The 20,012-nt window shown below is 43.0% G+C and overlaps 1 protein-coding gene across 1 annotated transcript in view; it reads right to left on the bottom strand.

Moving 5' to 3' along the window:
- Positions 1 to 1,491: 1,491 nt before the first annotated feature.
- ALDH5A1 (aldehyde dehydrogenase 5 family member A1) overlaps positions 1,492 to 20,012 on the bottom strand; it is a 124,462-nt gene continuing 105,941 nt past the window's right edge. Inside the window, exons 6-10 of the mRNA XM_085607056.1 lie at positions 17,024 to 17,167; positions 13,028 to 13,186; positions 9,196 to 9,365; positions 3,856 to 3,914; positions 1,492 to 2,631 (exon numbers count right to left, since the gene is read on the bottom strand). Of these exons, the coding sequence (XP_085463182.1) occupies positions 2,426 to 2,631; positions 3,856 to 3,914; positions 9,196 to 9,365; positions 13,028 to 13,186; positions 17,024 to 17,167 (738 nt within the window). The 3' untranslated portion in view covers positions 1,492 to 2,425. The remainder of the gene's footprint in view (positions 2,632 to 3,855; positions 3,915 to 9,195; positions 9,366 to 13,027; positions 13,187 to 17,023; positions 17,168 to 20,012) is intronic.

Raw genomic sequence — 20,012 nt, 5'->3', positions numbered from 1 at the left:
CCATTCGCTTGTCCATCCACAAAAGGTAAAATCGAACAATTTAATAGGTTCTATGATACCTGCATTCTTCAATTTATCTAGTTCATTCTTACCATCTTGTCTCAAAGAAATAGGAATATTCCTCACCTTCTGTACACAACGTTCCACATCATCCTAATGCGGTGTACAAACCCACTCAACATACCACTTTTTCTGAAAACACATCAGGAAACTCTTTACAGATTTGCATTTCCATCATTCTGCTGTCATCCAATAACACAGGTTCCGGGTAGCTGTTAGGGTCTAATACCATGGTGAAGTGCCCCAGATCCCTCCAACCTAATACAGGTTGTCCTCCACTAACAGCCACAAAGTTTTTTTGTTGCTTTCCTATTTTTAAATTAAAATTCTCTAAATCCCAATGACTCAATTGGTTCTCCAGTAAAGCTTTCTGGATTTCTATTCGGTGGTTCCAAATATTTCCCCGATTCATTGACAAATTTGTCTCTCAAGAACATTTTTATTGACTGTAGTGTACGCCAACCCAGTGTCTGGCATGGTATTCATTTTGATGCCCCCAAAATTCATTTCATAGACTGTTTTTTTAAATATTCACACAATCCACTTGAATGGCTTACTGCAAACCTATACGAAGTAGGATGCTTTAGAGCTAGTAAGATCACAGGCCAGTGTCAAAGAATGTCATCCAATATATTGATGGATTACCTTTGTCTGTACCCATCACACAAAGCTAAATCAAATAGTTTTTATTTGAAGGGCTTACTCTAATTTTATCCAAAGCACTCTAGTGTTATCTTTATGAGCAAGTGACACTTTCATGAGGGCATGCCCTCTTCACTGGAATCCATAATTGTGTCACTGGAGAGTCTTCAAGTCTCGTAAGACACTAATTTGCACCTGGGGGGGGGGGGGGGGGGGGGGGGCGGGGGGGGGGGGATTTTTGGGGGTTGCAGGCCTATTTTCTGTTCCATTCTGTCCCTGGCTTCAGCTTCCTTACAGGACCTGTGTAAATTCCCTCCTGCTCAAGGTCCTTTTAATTGCACCCTGCTCTATAGAAGTACCATTGAACGTGTGGTGTGTCTTTTCAGAAGGGAATTAGACCGTAAAATCAGCATTCCTTGGACTGAGAGTGAGCGCATGAGAGCGGAAGGTCCAATGTTACCAAGAGATGGAGGCAACCGTGTGGTTGGTTTAGCTTTAGAACACAAAGTTCTGGAGGAAGCGTAGTGTTGACTCAGGAGGAGTTCCTGTGAGATGACTTTTGCAAAAGATCTAAAGAGGGTAGCACCAAAGAACAAGTGTGATTTCTGCTACTACCTCAGGGTTCTTCCTCTTATTCTCTGCGTCTAAATGCAAATATGAGTCACGGCGTTCCCATTCATGTAGCATCCAAATGTAGCTTTACTTATGTGTCACAGACTGCAACTGGGGTGTAGAACACTAGACGACTATTATCACATTTCATTTAAAAAATAACCATCTGACATCAGGTCAATAGCTCCACCTCGCTTTTATTGTGCTTTATATGCCTGAAACAGATTGTTCAAACGTTTCTACACATCTTAGCTTTCTATATCAAAACCATAATAGGAACCATCCTATTGATTTTGCAGATCAGAAAAAGGAAAAAACACTATTTTAGTATAAATTTGTTTTGTTTTTAAAATACGTAACAATCTTATTTACATGAATGGATATATGAAATAAAAAAAAAAAAACTGTTGCCGACAAAGATCAAAACATAAAATTCTGCGAATTAACTTAATAAGGAGATGCAAGGTTCATCTAAAATGGATTTAAAAAGGTGAACTATTATTTCTTTCTTGAGCAATCGCAGTGCATATCATTTCCATTTCCCTTTGGCTTATCCAAAGAGGGTAAACTACGGTATGCACACGCGGGCTTGCTCTTTTAAATCCATGTTACTAAAGAGGTTAAGTGCATATCATTATTGTGATATTCTTAATTTTCAAATGAAAAAAAAAAATACCACCTGTAACCCTAAAAAGAAATAATTTTTTAAAATTATGTCAGGGAAACGAAGAATTAAAGTGGTATAAAAGAAACTTAGACTAAAGTGTTTTGAGAATGTTAAAAGGTAATAGTGCTATGCCATTGTCACCAGAAACCTACAAGCAGTATACAATTTAGATTTAAACTTTAGAGTTTATATTGTAACAATAAGTTCCACTTTAAAAAGTTTACTCAGTATAAATTATTACTATAATCATTTAAGGAAATTGACAGCACAATGTTATTTGTACCAGATCCTCAGCACAGTTACGTGGCAATGATATGTGCAATCAAAAATCACATTGCAGAAGAGGATCGAATTCACATTAATAATTAACACTTTCTTCAGATTTAACCAAAGTTTGGCACCAAATATCTGGAGGCGTCCTGTTTTCTTTCTCGAGCTAGTCCGTCACACGCCCCCGAAGCAGACATATTTGACTTCTAAGTACTCGTCCACGCCATATTTTGAACCTTCCCTCCCAATGCCGGATTGCTTAACACCTCCAAAGGGACACTCCACACTCGACAAAAGTCCTTCATTTATGCCAACCATTCCCACTTCCAGACGCTCGGCTACTCTCCAGATCTGGGATGGGTCCTGAGAGTAGAAGTAGCCTGTTGCAGATGGAGAAACACAAGCATCAAAAGCCAATAGTAAGAACACATATAAACCATTTTAAGATGAAGTTCATAGTACTAACAAGCACACCTGTGCTATAAGCATATCACTCCTACAGAGTACAACCAGATCATTAAGTGCCTTCAAAAGCAAAATGGTTCACCATCTGCTCCCAAACGGCATTCAGTGTCCTGGCAGGGGTAATAATGGAAAAGGCACCCTGTATTTAAATCGGTAGCAGGGTTTTTTGAAAAAGCCATATGTTCCGATTAAACAGTTCCTTAACAGTGTATGGCTAGTGACATCAGACTTGAACAGACTTTACTGCACAAAAATAAACCAGCAAAGACCAACTCCCTGACAACCCATGAGAATTTTGATCCTTCCTTAGAGACAGAGAAAATAGGAGACTACTAAATTAAGAAAGTGGCTCCGTAATGAAGCTTTGTGGGCTTATGGTAGAAGTCAGATTCATACTAGCTCCACTTATGGCTGACCCCCCCAAACCAAAATCGTAATTTTTTTCCAAAGACGGTTCAAAGCCCGACCAATAGATAGCAGAATAATGCACAGCATGTGAATCTAGAATAGGTTCATGCTGCAAAAATATTTTGTCACATATGATGGCACACCTCATCTGCACTAGTTTATATCAAACACACAAAAAGGTGACACAAGAAATGCATGCAATAATTCTAACCACTAGCAATCGCTTGGAGTAGCATAACAACCCAATGATCCTTTGCCTACCAAGCAAACAGAGTTTGTCCAAAAGAACAATGGTTTGTAATGCTACCCTGAGCCATTACCATGGTTAGACAAATTAAAAGCATTCTTCCCATTACCTTTTGTGTCTGATGTACCGCCCTAAGTGGCAAGAGAATGCCAGGATGTATGCCCTGTGCCACTGGACCAGAGTTACACAAGACTGATGAGCCCCAATCAGGGTGAAACTGGCATTTGCTGCTTGTTTTCCAGTAAAGGGAGGACCTGGCCTCACAGTTCGGGCTGGACTGTTCTAATTGGAAAAGGGTTAAAACTGATTTTCATATGGCTGGATCCAAACAGAGGTGGCATGGTGGGCAAAAGTAAAACAAATTGAGAACATTCTTCCCATCACCTTTTGTGTGTTTGGTGCACTCTTGTATAGTCTATTATTCACCCTGCCGACAGGTTGGTAGGGACTTATATATGAAAGGACTTTGCATGAAAGGACTTACCTGCTAAGCCGACATTAGCGGAATTTGCAATGGCCAAAGCTTCCTCCTCGGTATCAAATCTGTAAATTGAAATCAGAAAAGCTCAATGAAAGTCATCAAATCATTGGAAAAAAGGAACACTTTTCCTTCCCTACCCACAGGCCCTGTTGAAGATTGCACTGGCCATAGACTCCTTTGTGGTGCACATTAACTGAAAACCGGGGCAGTGGTTGTGCTGCTCATGCTAGTCTTTCTCTCGGCTTATTTCCCTTTTGCATGGTTCTCAACTCTCGAAAATGAGGTTGGCCTGTGTTTTGGCCATGACACGACCTGGTCTTGGAGAAGAAGGCTAAACAGGAAGCCGGACATATTCATGACCCATCCCAGACCATTTTTTACCCCCCATTACCCCGTACCTCTCTCAGAGCCTGTTCCAGATGCCATCTCCCACCCTTATACTAGTTTGTGAATCCCCTTACCCCTGCTTTTGAATCTGATATGGAACAGAACTGAGTTCAAAACAGATTCCACTTCTAAAATATTAATTTCAAACAGTCTATTCGAAACTTGTTGCTCTAAGGCTGAAATTTTTAATACAAAGTGGCATTCTCAAATTCAGAGCTCTTGGCCCATTCTACTTACTAGGGGGCAGATGTATCATTGTATTAGTTTGCGAGTCCTTAATAGCGATTTTCAGCAAATCGCTATTAAGGACTCCCAAAATGCTATGCATTTAGAAATCGCAATAATAATTGCAATTCCAACATATTCCTTAATTGCGACTCGCAAATTGTGTTTCGCAATTATGGAATCCCTTCCCATTAATCTCTATGGGAGGCCCATAGGAATGAATTTGAATTGCATGCGCAATTTGCGAGTACCCAATAGGTACTCGCAAAATGCGCCTGCAATTTCAAGGGTTCCAAAAGGACACCCTGTTGCACCCCTGAAATGTGCATGTGTGCACATGCATGCCCTAAAGGCATGTATGTGTGCCAAATGGCACTTTGAAAAAAGCACAAAAGTGCTTTTTTCAAGGAAATCGCAAATTACCACAAACTTGAAGAAGTTGGTGGTAATTTGTGATTCCTTACAGCAATATCACAATTTGCGATGGCTACTAGAATAGCATTTAGGGAATCGCAAACTGCGATTCTCTAAATGCATGCGCAAAATAGGGAATTGCAAATTTTGAGATTCCTTATTTTGCAAGTAGGTTTTTCTTTCCTACATTGCACACAGCTACATTGAAATCGCAAACACTGAAATTCTGCGAATTTCAGCGTTTGCAATCGCAATTTAGCTTGATACAGGAGTCCACCCATGACGAAGCACAATAGGCCTGTAGGCTTTCACTAAAGAGACTAGTAGTAATGAGGAGACATGCAGTAGGTGCGGCTATCTTTACTCATAGCCCTCACAGAAAACCGTTAGCCAGCGGTTCGCTCCCGCTCCCTGCATCAACATTCTATCGGCGCGACGGGAGCCACGCGCGTACACACACAGGAGGTAGGACAGAAGCGGAGGATCAGCGTGGACAGGTAAGGAAGGGATATTACATCGTCTGTCTTTTTTTAAAGACAAACTAATACGTTTCAGTCTTCTAATTCGGCAGAGGAAACAATTTTTCTACAGCTTTCATTAAGATAAACTAATGCATTACATAGTCTTTAAATCTGACAGGGGGGAACAATCGTTCTCTTGTCCCGAACAGTACTATCGGGACTGGTCACAAGTCTGGGAGGGGACACATTGGAGTGATTACCAACAAAGGCAGACTCGGTGCTTGCACAACACAGTTCACTTTCATTTTCTTTTACTGAAGATGCGGATGCACCGTTTTGTAACTCACCACGCCAGCTCACAGGTTCAGGGGTCCTGCTACTAACAACATTTGATCTGTTCCACCACTGTCGAGGAGAACAGGAGTACCCTTTGTTTTGACCACGGGCCTAGGCTCACTGTACTTTCTCATGTTTGCTCTTTTCCTCGGATAGGTCACTCGCACCACATCACCTGCCTTCACAGACATCTCCTTCACCATATTCCTTGCTTTGCAATTAATGCGCTTCTGGCGTTTGCCCACCAGACTTCTCATCTTGATCTCCTTTTCTCTGGAGTTCTCGTTCTCCCATTTTTCAAAGCCAAAGACCAATGAGGCTGCAATTATGTGATTTCAGTTCTACCCCTGATTAGTTCAAAGGGTGCTCTACCAGTGATGTTGTGTGGGGAGGTGCGGAATGAGCACAACCTAGTACGGAGTGCTGCTTCAATGGGCATGTAGGATTTTGAAGACATTTGGATGGTTTAATTAATTAGGTGATTTCCCGTTCCACCTGGCCATTGCCTTGTGGGTGATACAAAGAGGACTGCACCTGTTCTATGCCGTTCTTTTTCATGAATGTAACCAACTCAGAGGATACAAACTGAATTCCGTTATCGCCGACTAACTGATTACTTCATGCGTGGTAGGTTGTGACACAAATTTGACTTCCACCCACTTGCTGAAGTAGTCAATTATTACTATGGCATAGAGCATTTCTAAGCTTAAAGCATTCATCGGTCCAATAAAGTCGATGCCCAAACACAAGCCAACAATTCCCGCTCAATTACGGAGAATTTTGTGTCTGGGCCTCCTAGCTTGCGTGATGCGAATGCAATGACTTTTCCCCCCTTTTTCTGTCATCTGGCTGAGCACTGCACCCGGCCTGACTTTCCTGGCATCTGTGGTCACAGTACTTTGCAATTTTTCGCTGAATGACTGTAGAGATGGTGCTTGTTAGAGTTCTTTTTTTATGATCTTTATGCTCTGCTCGCACTCATCACCCCAAATGAATTCTGCATCCCTCTTTATCAGTTTCCTAAGCGGTTCCACTTTGGCATCATAATGTGGTATGAACTTGGTGTGGAATTCACACATGCCTAAGAAGGATGCGAGTTCTTCTTTATACGTCGGGATTGATGACAAAGAAATTGCAGGTATTAAAGACTGTTTGGTCGGACTACATTTACATCGATGAGGTGACCCAAGTACTCCACAGTTACTTTGATAAATTTGCATTTGTCCTTTTGCAAGGGGAGACCACAGTCCTGAATCCTCTGAAGGACCTTCCTTAGCATGGCTATGTGTTCTTCTTCCATCTTGCTGTAGATCAGTACATCATCTTGGAATGACCTCACTCCTTCCATGCCACAGAACAATTGATTCATTATGCGCTGGAATACAGTCGATGCTGAACATGGTCCGCAAAGTAATCTGCAAAATTGATATGCGCCTTCAGGAGTTATGAACGCTGAATATTTTTTTGACTCCTCGTGTAGCTGTATATGATGGTACGCCGCGCTGAAATCGAACGTTTTAAAGATGTTTGATTGATCCAATGTCATCACCATCTCATTTATTAGAGGTAAAGGTTGACAATCTGCTACCACATGGCAGTTTAGTTTGCGAAGGTCTATGCATAAGAGAATCGTTCCACTCTTTCTTCGCAATAACCACAAACGATAGCCATTCAGACGCATTGATTGGTTTCGACTATTCCATCTTGGCACCAATTCTCCAGAATGGCTTTAACTTCAGCATAGGCAGACAATGGTATGTTTCCGACACGTTGTTTAGCAGGGTATGCATTACTCTTTAGAATAATGTTGTGTTTGAAATCCTGCAAGCATCCCAATTGCTCACAGAACACCCCCTTGAATTCCTTGAGAATGGCTGCCAAGTAGTCCTCTTGATTGCTGAACACATAGGGTGATTGGCAAGGATTGATCATCATTTTCAGTTTTTGTTGTTCCAACCAACCAAGGATGTTCACATTGTAATCCACCTCAAAATCTCTTGTGAAGGTGTTCTCCTCTCTGAATGTCAAATCCGCCTTAACTACCCCTTCCAATTTTATTTTGTGTTTGTCGTAGGCACATGGAACAATTCTGCTAGATTCCAACGGTGTCTTGCATTTTAAGTCATTGTAGGTGTCCTTTGACAAGATTGTAATTCTCGATCCAGTGTCCACTAACATCTCAACGTTTTCTCTGTTCACACGGACACTGCACCTGGGCTGGTTCTCCACGTCTTCTTTGTTGATGATGGCCACAAGCAATACCAAGTTTTCTAGTAGTCCTCTCTCATCGGAGTCTTCCTCTGATTTGGATTCATTTACAGTGTAAATCTTCTTTGAACGTGAAGTTCTGCAAACCTTAAGGAAATGTCCCATGTTACCACTTCCCTTGCAGACCTTGCCCCACGCAGGACACTTTGTTGGACGCCACATGTGCACTGGATCCACAACGATAACCGCTCGACTTGCCGCTGTATGTGCTAGAGGTTTTCCTTGTATAGTTCTTCCGTGGTCGATTAGTTGCTGACTCTTCTTCTTTATGAACCAGATCCTTCGTGTTGCAACGTAGGATTCAATTGCCTCACCTGATGCTTGGTACCTGTAGTAGAAATTGTATCTTTCCATTATGATGCTCATAGTGGTACCAAAGTAATTCTTCATTCTTATTTTGGCTTCAATGAACGCATCCCACTCCTGTTCCTCCTCCTCTTTTTCAACAGGAGTTGGGTGATCAAACACCTTCTTCCCTCTGCCCCCAAACGGTTGTACATCATGGTTTGTTTCCTGGCTGGATTGTACTCCAGATGTTTTTCAAAACATTTAAGTCACTGTGTCCAACTTTCAGCATGTGACCCAGGGACTTCCAAAAAGGTGCTGGGCATACCTACTGCATTCATTATTCCAGCCATGCAGACGCAGTTCCACCAGTGTTAATGTAGGTAGAGCCAAAATGCCTCTTTACACAATAACTAGTTGGTTGTGAAGGTTTGGCTTCCTCCGGTGTCTGTGTGAGGTAACACCCCGTGGACAACAGTAATAAAGCCTGTTCATTCACCCTTCGTTGCAACTCCTCCCAGGGGCTGGCGGAAGCGAATCAAAGAGGCAGAGGGATGTACAGCCGGCGTGGGAGTGAAGCAGCTGGTGATCGGGAGGAGTCGACTGACACCCCTCCCACCTGGTAACGTTGAATAACTGATCCGGGTAAAGACCGGAACAACCACCAGCCTTTACCACTATGCGACACTGTGGTTCAAGAAGCATCAGTGTCCCGTAATCGTCGCCAACGAGGAGACAAGCAGTAGGTGCGACTATCTTTATTCAGAGCCCTCACAGGAAACAGTTAGCCAACGGCTCCCTCCCGCTCCCTTCATCAACATTCTATGGGAGAGACAGACAGACAGACAGACACACACCCACACCCACATCAGAGTGGACAGGTAAGGACAGGATATTACAGACTTCATTTTTACATGTTGAAACTTTGAGTGGGTTTCAGATTTTAACATGAAACCTGTATTCTTACTTGATGACTGGCGCAAGAGGACCAAACGTCTCTTCTTGCGTACACAGCATGCTTGGTGTCACGTTGCTTAGTAACGTTGGCTCAAAGAAGTTCTTTCCCAGGCTATGACGCTTGCCTCCAGTGACGATAAACGCGCCTTTCGAGACTGCATCGCTGACATGTTTCTCCACCTATCATAGCAAAGTGTCAGAATCAGTTCACAGTTTCTGGGTACATACAGACAATGTAGTGTGCACTTAGGCATACAAGAGACTGGAAAAGAAAAAAAAGAGTCTCACCAACTATAAGAACATAAATGTAATACATGACAAAGCATGGAGGAAGACACAGAGGTCTATGGCACTGTGCAGAGGATTATGCTGTCTAAGGGCAGATAACAGGAAAGTGAAGACATTGCGTTACTGGAGACAATTCAACAGGAGCCATAGAGGGACATTTTTTGGCTTTGTGAAGTGGAAAATCTGTAAAATATAGAGCCAAATACGAGGACAAACTCATGAATAGTAAGAGATGGTCCATTTTCTCAAAGCAGTGTAGTATGAAATATGGCGTATACGGAATTGGTTACTTACCTGTAACCATTTCTCCAGCGTTTGTATCTTTAATATATGCTCACGCTTGAATCAGTTGCCTTCGGCAGAATGGGAATCCCTGGAAACTTTTTTTTCTTTAAGAGTTTTGGTGTAAGAGCTCTCCTTTTCGGATCCACAAACATGACTAACTGAAAAGTACAAGATTAACTAAAAGTGTCTCCTTGCATTCTCATTCCAAGGGAACGAATATGTTCCTGTAGTACAAATGGTCAAAATATAATTAAGTATTTACCAACTGCCTGCACTTCACCGTTACACCTACACAACTCTATTACTCATTGACATTAGATGTCTGTGGTGATGGCAGAGTGGTGGTTCCCATGCCAGCGATCAGCACACGCATATTCAGCATCTCATTCTGAATCTCCATTCATTTGCCTATACATCAAATCAACACCGGATGGAGGGTAATAATACGTTTTTCCATGGCTTCCAAAAATGTGTCTATGCATTGCCTCTTCCCGTTTATGTATTTTGACCCTTGTACCAGTTTCCGCATTGGGCCCCTTATTTACAACTTTTAACCACAACTTCGCCTTCAGTCCCATCAAGGTTACCCAAGAAATGGGTATTCATCTTTTTTGCCAAGGTCTAAAGCCAGGTCGAGAAATTTGAAAGTGCCCATCAGACATGAAAGGGGAATGGGCTTAGTATTAGCTGTTTCTTGGTAATATCCTCAAGTGCTTGCTTTAGGTCACTGCAGTATTTCTGAGTTACAGAGAACTCCCACAACATATGGTAAAAGTTTGCTTTGGGCAACTTTAACCTAGGACAACAATCATCAGTCCTTATGTAAAGTGTTCCCATTCACTTTGGAAAGAGGTATGTTTGCTGGAGGTTACTGGGTATATTTGAGGTGTGGGTTCCGGGATTCTGCATTTAAGTATTCCAGACATCTCTACTACTATTTTTCCGAGATCCCGGTTAATGTTACTCACTCTGAAGATCTATATTGTCTGGTAAGTACTATAATAATACTGCTTTTTGTAGCAGGTTATAGCTTTTTTTCCCTTGCCAATGTGTGAGAATTAGCCGGAGCAACTCCAATTCTAGTTGCTTGATATCAAGAAGCTCACCTACATTTCACCATCTCCCGTTTAAGTCCTCTTTTCAGTATGGGCACCATCTGTACCAGCAATCACAGGTCGGGGAGGGGTATGGCTTCCATAACTCCACAAACATCTTAGACCACTTAACTTGCCTGTGCCCCAGGTCAACAAAAACATTCAAGATACATACGTTGTTTTGCACTAATAGCCTAGGTAACCTGTTCCAGTTCGCCTTTACCCCTATGCAAATAAAACAAAAAAAATGTACATCAGCCTTCTGCTGCAACCGTTTCTAACCCTTAGAAGCTGGTCTAGTGTCGAAGATTTGCAATGTTTGCAAAATGCAAAATAATTTTAATTGAGCATTGTAAAAATGTCTTGATAGGCAATGCACATGGCATCTAAAACTAAGCTAGTGTACCTAATTTGAAAATAATACCATGCCCAAGAAGCACAGAAGTGTTGAAAGATCTCTATATACATGTTCTTGAACACAGCCTATGTTGCACACCTGCACGTGAAACAGACGTACATAATTGATTCCCAACTAGAGAGACTGGGAAACTTTGAGGAAGAGAAAAAGCACAAAGTACAAGGAATGTTCAACTGAAATTTATATAGAAGAAATCTGTGTAGAATTAGTAGCGCACACCCAAAAAAATTGAAGACCATGATTTCCACGACTTTGGAAAGATGGTGGAGAAACTGCAGGAAAAGGGCATGCAGTTGCTGAAACTATGGTAAATTAACTATCATCAGAGTTATCGTGCGTTACCCCACATAAGATGCCCCAAAGTGACAATCTTTAGTCTGTGAAAACCAAACAAACAGACACGTCTACCTGTTACTAACCTTCAGTGATGTTTTTTGCTAATGGACATTCTAAGGAACAGCAGATTTCTTACCTTTAGAATATCCCCAGGCACCTGATGAGACCTAGAAGATTTTAACAGCAATGCTCGAGTGATCCGTAAGATTCCGCTTACGACTTCATTCTGCCCCAGAAGTGATGATGGAGCTGCATACAAGTGCAACATCAGTTTCTTAAGTCAGTCTGTGCCCTATGAATTGGCACCCAAAAAATAATCAGATGTACCAGGGTGCAAATTCCTAAATTGGGACCTTTTTAGATGGAAAGGAGACCATTCCACAGAAATAGGAGGTGGAAGGGCACTGAAGAACATGTGGTTAGAGACAGTACCCACCACAAAGAGTGTTACCAAGAGTAAGCAACTCATTTTTCTGATGGATACGTCCAACCGCAGACTCCTCACCTACAGAATAAACACCAAAGCAGTACCGCCCCAGATAGTGCTAAGGGACTGATCAAATAAGGTAGGCCTCTTCAGGGCACAGTTCTGTATCACAGTGAGAATTAGTTGAAAGATAATGCACAAGTTAATAGGGTTTTTATAAAAGTACTAGTGACTGTTGACTCCCTATTCTGAGTCCACGGATCAGAGTTCCTGGGGTACCTACACAAGTTTATGTATTCCTCGATTACAGCTGTGCTTTTTATTACTTAACAGTGGCTGATCTGCTCCTCTCTCCTCCTTCCTTTCCTGACTCTGCTTCAAACTTTTGTATTCAATTATTGCAGGCAAGAACAAGGGGCAAGAGAACAGGTAAACTGAGGAATCAGAACACACTTGAGGGAATGTTATGGGTAAGCCACACTGCCCAGCATAGACATCTGCAGTTAACTGAAACCACCCCTCCGCCTTTAATATAGAACTACTTGGCAGGACTAAGGGGAGAGGTTTATCATTTCATTGCAGAACACAAGGTTTAAAGGAGCAATTAATTTTAGGCCAGGCTTTAGGATAACCTTAAATGCAAGACTCACCGCCACACCTGGTCCTAGGACCAGAAATCGCAGTACATGCCCCCCCCACATCTTCCTCTGATCCCCCTCCCCCATCTTCCTCTGATCCCCCACTCATCCCAGTAAATATGAAAGCTCACGGACGAAAGGCTTACAATTCAGGCAAATTGAAGCTAATGACCTAATTCTAAGTCGTCTGATTGGGTGAGCCAATACCAGCATTCCAAATGGGTTCTAGAAATAATTAATCTTTAACAAAATATTTTGTCGAAAAATTCATCAAACACTTTAAATTACAACTTCATATTAAAACGAATTTAACTTGTAGTTTTAACAAACAGACAACAGGGGCAATGTTCTTTTACCTTTTCCACTGCTTTTTCATTTATTAAAGGGCCTTGAGTGGTTCCTGCTTCAAATCCGTTCCCTACATGCAACTCCTTTTTGATAACTTCCGCAAATTTCTTCACAAATGCATCATGGATTCCTTTTTGCACCAAGAAACGGTTTGAACACACGCAAGTCTACATGGTATAAAAGAAGACACATTGTTTTCCGGTTAAATTCATTTATGTTTTTTTGTTCGTTTGGTTACCTCACATCGTCTCAAAGCCGTTCTTGTAGTCTGGGGCAGTGAAACACGAATGGCAGGATTTTGCTATTGGCTGTTACACCGCTTCCTCAATCACCCACATTCGCCACCACATATGGACACATTTGTGGTGTATGGTCTTGCCACCTTACCAAAGACAGGTGCTCACTAAAATGGGTACACTTAGCTGTTAAATTAACCCTCACTACGATACTCCCAAGTGCTAAATGATAGTGCGCGCGCTCGTGTTGCCTTTGTCAGGCTAGTGTGCGCACACTGACAGCTGGACAGTGATGACAGAGCCAAAGCAGTGCCGATGCTGCTCACAGTGAACATTGGGAGGGATGGGGGAAAGCCAGACCGTGACTAATTTGTGTGTGAAAAAGGCCGCTTTATTGAAACAGGTGCATATAACAAATTCCAAACCTGGCAACCGCCTTACAAAACTAAAACCTAGCTATACATTAAATAACTGATCCCTCATCCCCCCGGCCCCTACGATCCCCTTAATGTTTCCCCCACACTGCCATTTACATAAACAACAACATTGCACAGTATTGCAGTTAAAAATGATGCGCTACAATAGGAACCCAAATCACATACCTGCCTTTCTGCAACTGTAACTAACAAATGTCTACCCTGAAAGATAGACTACCTGCCTACCCTTTCCCTGCTCACAAACTTCCAACACTTAAGCAACAACCTCTGCCAACCCTGGCCAACTTTTCAAAACCCCGCCAGCACCTGTTCCAAGCGACAGCGTACATAAATTGACCCATATGCCCCAGTCCTCAGCAAATGCAGCCCCCAGAAAAAGGAACTGAAAAGACCACCCATGAACCCCAATTCCTTAAAAAAGGGGGGACGGGAGGGCGGGAAATTGTTTTACTCTACACTACCCTGCTCCCAGCCACCAGGTCACCAGAACCTAAAATGGTGGCTGGGAAAGCGAGAAAGAGCCCCTTATACACGTGGGCTATAATTGTCCTACAGCCCAAATCAAAAACAGCCCAAATGCTACAAAATGGCCTGCCAGGCCAGCCCAGCCCCTCCCAATCTGCCCGGGGGGGCAGACCTCCATGCCCTCGGCTACCCCCAAAGCCCCCCTTCAGAGTTTCAACTTAAAAACATTATCAATTTGATCTTTGAAGTACATTAAAACTACCACAACAAATGTTCTAATTGGAAGACGGAAGACTAGAGTTAATTTGCATCTCTATGTGAGGTTCACACTGAAAAACCCCTAAAAAGGCCTTCCTCCACATCAGTTTACCTGGCCAACTCTACATCTGTGCCCATGGTCTAAGAACATCTTAGAGAAAATGGTTGTCAACTCTCATCATAATTTTATCATATCAGCCAGCCTCTTATACAAATATAGGTAGGTTTCTGGCCAGGTTGTTGCATCGAGCCAGAATTGGCATAGTGACAATGCAGGATATAGGTCCTTCAAGGTCTGCATCCCTTGGCTACTACTGGGCCCTACTTTTATACAAGACTTCTGGATAGGGATGTGGATACATTAACTCAAACTGTTGAACCGGTTTGAGGTTGTTCTTCCAAAAGTCCTTTTCAGTCTGTTCTCTAGACACCGCCTTCGTGTACAGTGATGCTGGTCACAGCAGGTAGCACTGGTGCGGTCTTCATACTGGAGCACCCACAAGAGAGGTACTAAGGTGTGAGGTTTCCGCACTGGCTGTCATCAATGCAACTGAAGAGTAAGGGGAGGCAACGAGGTGGGGCTCATTTAGTACCTTCCTCACCATGCACAACAGAGTCTGCAGTCCCATCCCTTGGCCCTTATATCCACCAAATGGCAGCGCTCAGGAAGACCAACCAGCAGCGCCTTGCTAACCAAAAGGCCTCACAGAATTGTGAAAGATGTCCTAGCCTTCATCCTCCTCACTTCTTTGTCTCCGTCTTCTCCCTCCATCTACATGAATGCACGAAAAACAATTCCACTATCTGGAAGCAAAGTCCTCACTCTCCATCTTGTGATAAGTCAGGTCATTAGTGTCCAAAATGCATCCCACTGCCTTCCATTACTCTGGCCCACTCACACGCCATGCACATGTATTTAACCCAGATTTGGGATGTCCATGCAAAAGTCTAGGAGTACCCACAAAGGTGGAACGTTACACAGGTGAGCCTTGAGGTCTCAACCTCTCGGACACAGATGAAAAGATCTGGTCATGCTATTGATTTCTCTTAACCATGGTATGCCATCACCGTTCTATGCGCTATACCCATGAAAGGGACAGTAACAAATAACAAGTGCACGCTTGGAGCACTCCTCCAGGTCACAGGACAGGTTCAATTCCTCGCACAGTCAGAGGGAAGCCTAAGCGTCGGCACACACTTAGATTAGAGTGACCCCATGGCGAAAATGAGGAAATATGAGGTACCTGCAGATGGGCACTCAGGGCAGGGAACATCCGGTCTTAACATTCTTAAGGGTGCAGGATGCTAAATAGAGTATCTATCTACCGCTGCAACATTACATCAGTTTACATCAACTTGAACTCCTCCTTTCTTTTGGAAATTTGGATGCCGCTTGACCCATTTGGTGCTGCCCCCGCCCCTGGTTAGCACAGAACTGCAGAAAAGATGGGTCTTATAAAGTCTGCCTCCAGCTGACTGGTACAACTCCCCAAGGTCTCTAAAGACAAGGTGAATGGACGAGAAGCGACTGGGCAACATGGAAGATTATTTGAGTGTGCTTGAAGCGAGGAGGTGAATTAGCCACAAGGCTGGTGTGGGAGGACTTGCTAAACCAGGGCCTAGATTTACTGTCCTTCACACAAGCAAGAGCTGCCTGAAAGAACGCAGCACTGCATTGCATGAAGGGCAAAAGAGTGTGCAGCACCACATTTAGGCTGCACTGTTCAATACAACTTCTTAAGTGTAGACATCAGCATAGGTATCAGACATGCGAGATGTGTGCTGTAGGCTAAAGCACACATTACAAGTATGTATATCAGGCAATATACCCTTTGAGCCTTTGATATCACCTTTTCATTGGAGTGGAGATTAGGGCCAACGCCAGATCACCACCTATCCCAGTAGATGTGGCGTTGCACCACAACCAAAGTTTTTTGTGCTGGCTTGCCCCGGGCATGCCCCCTAGCATAAATGAGCAGTGGAGTGGCATGGCACAAAGTAGTTTTGGTGCAGTGTCAGGGTCAATTTTCAATGCAAAACAGCTTTTGCACAGGAAAATTGATATGACACTTTGCCACACTATGTTTTGACAGTGAAATACTTTAGTAAACCGGATGCTGTAGGAGTGGAGGGGGCAGCCTCCTCCATTTTTTGCAAATAGCACCTTTTTGTAAATAAACAGTTACAAAACGATAGCATTTTACTTTATATTGGCAAAACAATATTAAAATGACGTTTTTATATAGCGCATCAGCACCAGTTTCTACAGGCTGTTCAGCAGTGGGTGTGCCCACCAAACTCAAAGGTGCCTCTTATCGACCAAGAAAGGATTACCAACCGAGTCGATCTGCCAACTTTAAAACCGGCAGAACTTTGGTGGGTTGTTAGCCATCTTAAAGTTCGTCAAACAGAATCTTATAAATCCTACTTTTTCATGGAAGAGGAGGAACTATCACAGCCTTAGAACGCCAGTGCTAGAAAGTGTAACCACAACTCGTGCTAAATTAACCTACTGTCACATTGTTTTTCACGGATCAGTTCTGATATATGCGTCAATGCTCTTTTGTTGCATAAGCAAGTAAGATAAGAACTTAAAGCCAAGTCTCACCTGTCCAGAGTTGCGATATTTGGAAGCCATGGCCCCTGCCACAGCTTGGTCCACGTTGGCACTGTCAAACACGATGAATGGGGCGTGTCCACCCAACTCCATGGAAACCCTCTTCACAGTGCCAGCGGCATGCTGCAGCAGAATCTGAATCAAGAGAAAACAAATTCTTACCCTCCTTCCTGTTGACACTTACTGACATTACTTACTATAGAAACTAAAAGTGAAAAACAAAACTGGAATTAGAGTTTTTAATAAATATGACTTAGATCTGAAGAGATAGAGCAAGAGTTGGATAGTAACCTAGTGCTTACAATCAAGATTAGCACAACAGTGAATCAAAGAGAAAAATTAAAGGGCATTTGGGAAAGTTTCATGTTGGGATCGTGGGCCTGATCATTGCAGACTCTGGTTCACCAATTATGCTCTTATAAGAAACAGCTTTTGCAAATCTTTGGAGGAATGCACTGTTGAAGGTAATGGATGTCTACATAAAACAAGCTATTTGCAATGCAATAGGTCTCAAATTTACACGAGTTTAAGCTATTGGCATTGTAAATGACAATGCTTTTTATTTATGTTTTAAAAACCAAAACATAAATAAAAGGCAGTCATTTACAAGGCCAATAGCTCAAACTCGTGTAAATGCGAGACCTACTGCATTGCAAATGGTAGGCATCACAAACAGCGGGAAGGCGGGTGGGGGGTTTGGTGACGGCATGGACAATGGGAGGGGGCGGTGGGGGGTAAATAAGGTACGGACAACGGGAGGAAAGGTGGGGGGGGGTAAAGAAGGCACGAAAGCACATGCCTGCAGTAAGAGAAACTGGATAAAGAAAATAGTGCTTACAGACTAAATAACAGGTACAGTGTAACAACTGAAGTAAAAGAGCCAGTCGTCATGGGAGGTGACAAATAAAGAGGAGGCGGTACTAAGGAAGGACTAACAAGTCTATTTACAAATCAGAAGCCAGCATTTAGGGCAGACAATGACACAAGCCAATGGCAAATAGGGACAGAGTGGGGGGGGCTTCTATTCCCTACTCCACCTTAACAAGTCTTGCAGAGCAGCGCATGCGCGCTGGCTCTAGGCTCGACTAAAAAAGTTTAGGGAGTAGGATATCGAAACGTTGGGGTATTCTCAAGCATCACAAGAATTTATTGGTCACACTATACACACACACAAAGATTTATGTGGCAGAAAAGGGAGCAACATAGTGGAGTGGCAAGATCGAGGGAGCTCGGGAAATTATATTAGACCCAGTAAGAAGACTCTTTCCTCACACATCGCACCATACTAGAGAAACAGATAGGGATTTGCTTTCTACACCGGCCATGCCAGGGGTTTGAACAAAATTAAAATGTGAACAGTATCTTATATCTTCTTTGAAAAACAATTAAAGACAAAGTGGTCCTTTAGACAGACATCCACCTGGTCCTCAAAGTTACTGGAAAAAGGCAATATTCTTAAGGGACGTATATATTCCTCCACTGTTCCTTGAACTTCTCTTTTAAAGAGACTGCATTTGGTTCGACTTTTTTTTTTTTAAATGCACCTCAGGCTGCTTATATTCATACCTCAAAACGAATAGGCCATGTGGCGTTTGCACCTCTTGGAAAATATCAAACATTTCTTACAACACATTTCCTAAAAGAGCAAACATTAAAGCTTTTTTCCTCCTAGAAGTGAAAGCGTTAACCTAGGGCCACCAAATAGTTTCAACAGCACAAGGCCACAATTTCCACTTCAGTGTTGGCTTACCTGGAATTTGTTAAAACAATCCAGGCCGATAGATGGCTTGGGCACTAGCCATTATGTTAATATGTGGAGTAAGGCAACTCAAACAACGGTTAAACAACTTAGTCACTTGTTACTTTTCTGTGAAAGAAGTACCTGTTTAATACAAAAATGGTGTGCTGACAACACCAAATGAAACACCTTGAAGTTAAGTGGCTTGAAGAATGTCCTTCGTTGGCAGCGCAACAGACCCCAAAATTATTTTTCAGGTGAGTGCATTATTAACCCCGCACACATTACAAATGATAGTGCAGCTACTGTTAAATTCTTTACTGATTGATAGAGAATGCGTTAACAATAAGTCCTCCTGGCCCTACCCAGCCTAACCTGTGACGTAATGAATATGCTACTTACCAGTATGCATCTGTTCTTGGCATGTAGGGCTGCTGACATTCATATCTGTGCATAGATCGCCGCCTAGTGTTGGGTCCGGATGTTTGCACGTTGTTGTCCTGGAAGAGTCTTCGAAGTATCCTTGGATAGGTGACTCCTCCCCTGGACTACAGTGCGCATGGGCATCCTCTCCATCCTCAGATTGTTTTTCGCCATTGTGGCAGTGATGGAGTAGATACAGAAAGTGATGACCATGCTTGCAGTAATTCTGAGAGCTGCAGCTGCGACAGGCGCCGGGGAGGAGGGAGGGCGATATGAATGTCAGCAGCCCTACATGCCAAGAACAGATGCATACTGGTAAGTAGCATATTCAGTTCGAGGCATGTGGGCTGCTGAATTCATATCTGTGCATAGAATACATAGCAGTGCCCTCTATTAGCGGCGGCTACCCGTGCCAGCTGCAGCGGTCTGAAAAAGTGTCTTGAGAACAGCCTGTCCTACAGCTGCCTGCTGTTTTGACTGCACATCTACACAATAGTGTTTTGTAAATGTGTGTGTAGTGGACCATGTGGCTGCTCTGCATATATCATGCAGGGGAATATTTCCTAGGAAGGCCATGGAAGCCCCCAACTTACGTGTTGAGTGGGCTCGTGGTGGAATAGTTAATGTGCGTTTTGCCTTTTGATAACAGATTTGAATACACTTAACTATCCATCTGGCTATCCCTGCTTTGGAGATGGCGTTACCTTTGTGGTGTGGGGCAAAGGCAACGAACAGTTGTTTTGTCTTCCTGAAGGGTTTAGTCCTGTCGATGTAGTACATGAGGGCCCTCCGTACATCTAGTGTATGTAGTGCCCTTTC

The sequence above is a fragment of the Triturus cristatus genome, chromosome 5_2, assembly GCF_964204655.1.
Source record: "Triturus cristatus chromosome 5_2, aTriCri1.1, whole genome shotgun sequence".
Taxonomy (NCBI): Eukaryota; Metazoa; Chordata; class Amphibia; order Caudata; family Salamandridae; genus Triturus; species Triturus cristatus.
This window is presented reverse-complemented; position numbering and strand designations above follow the sequence as displayed.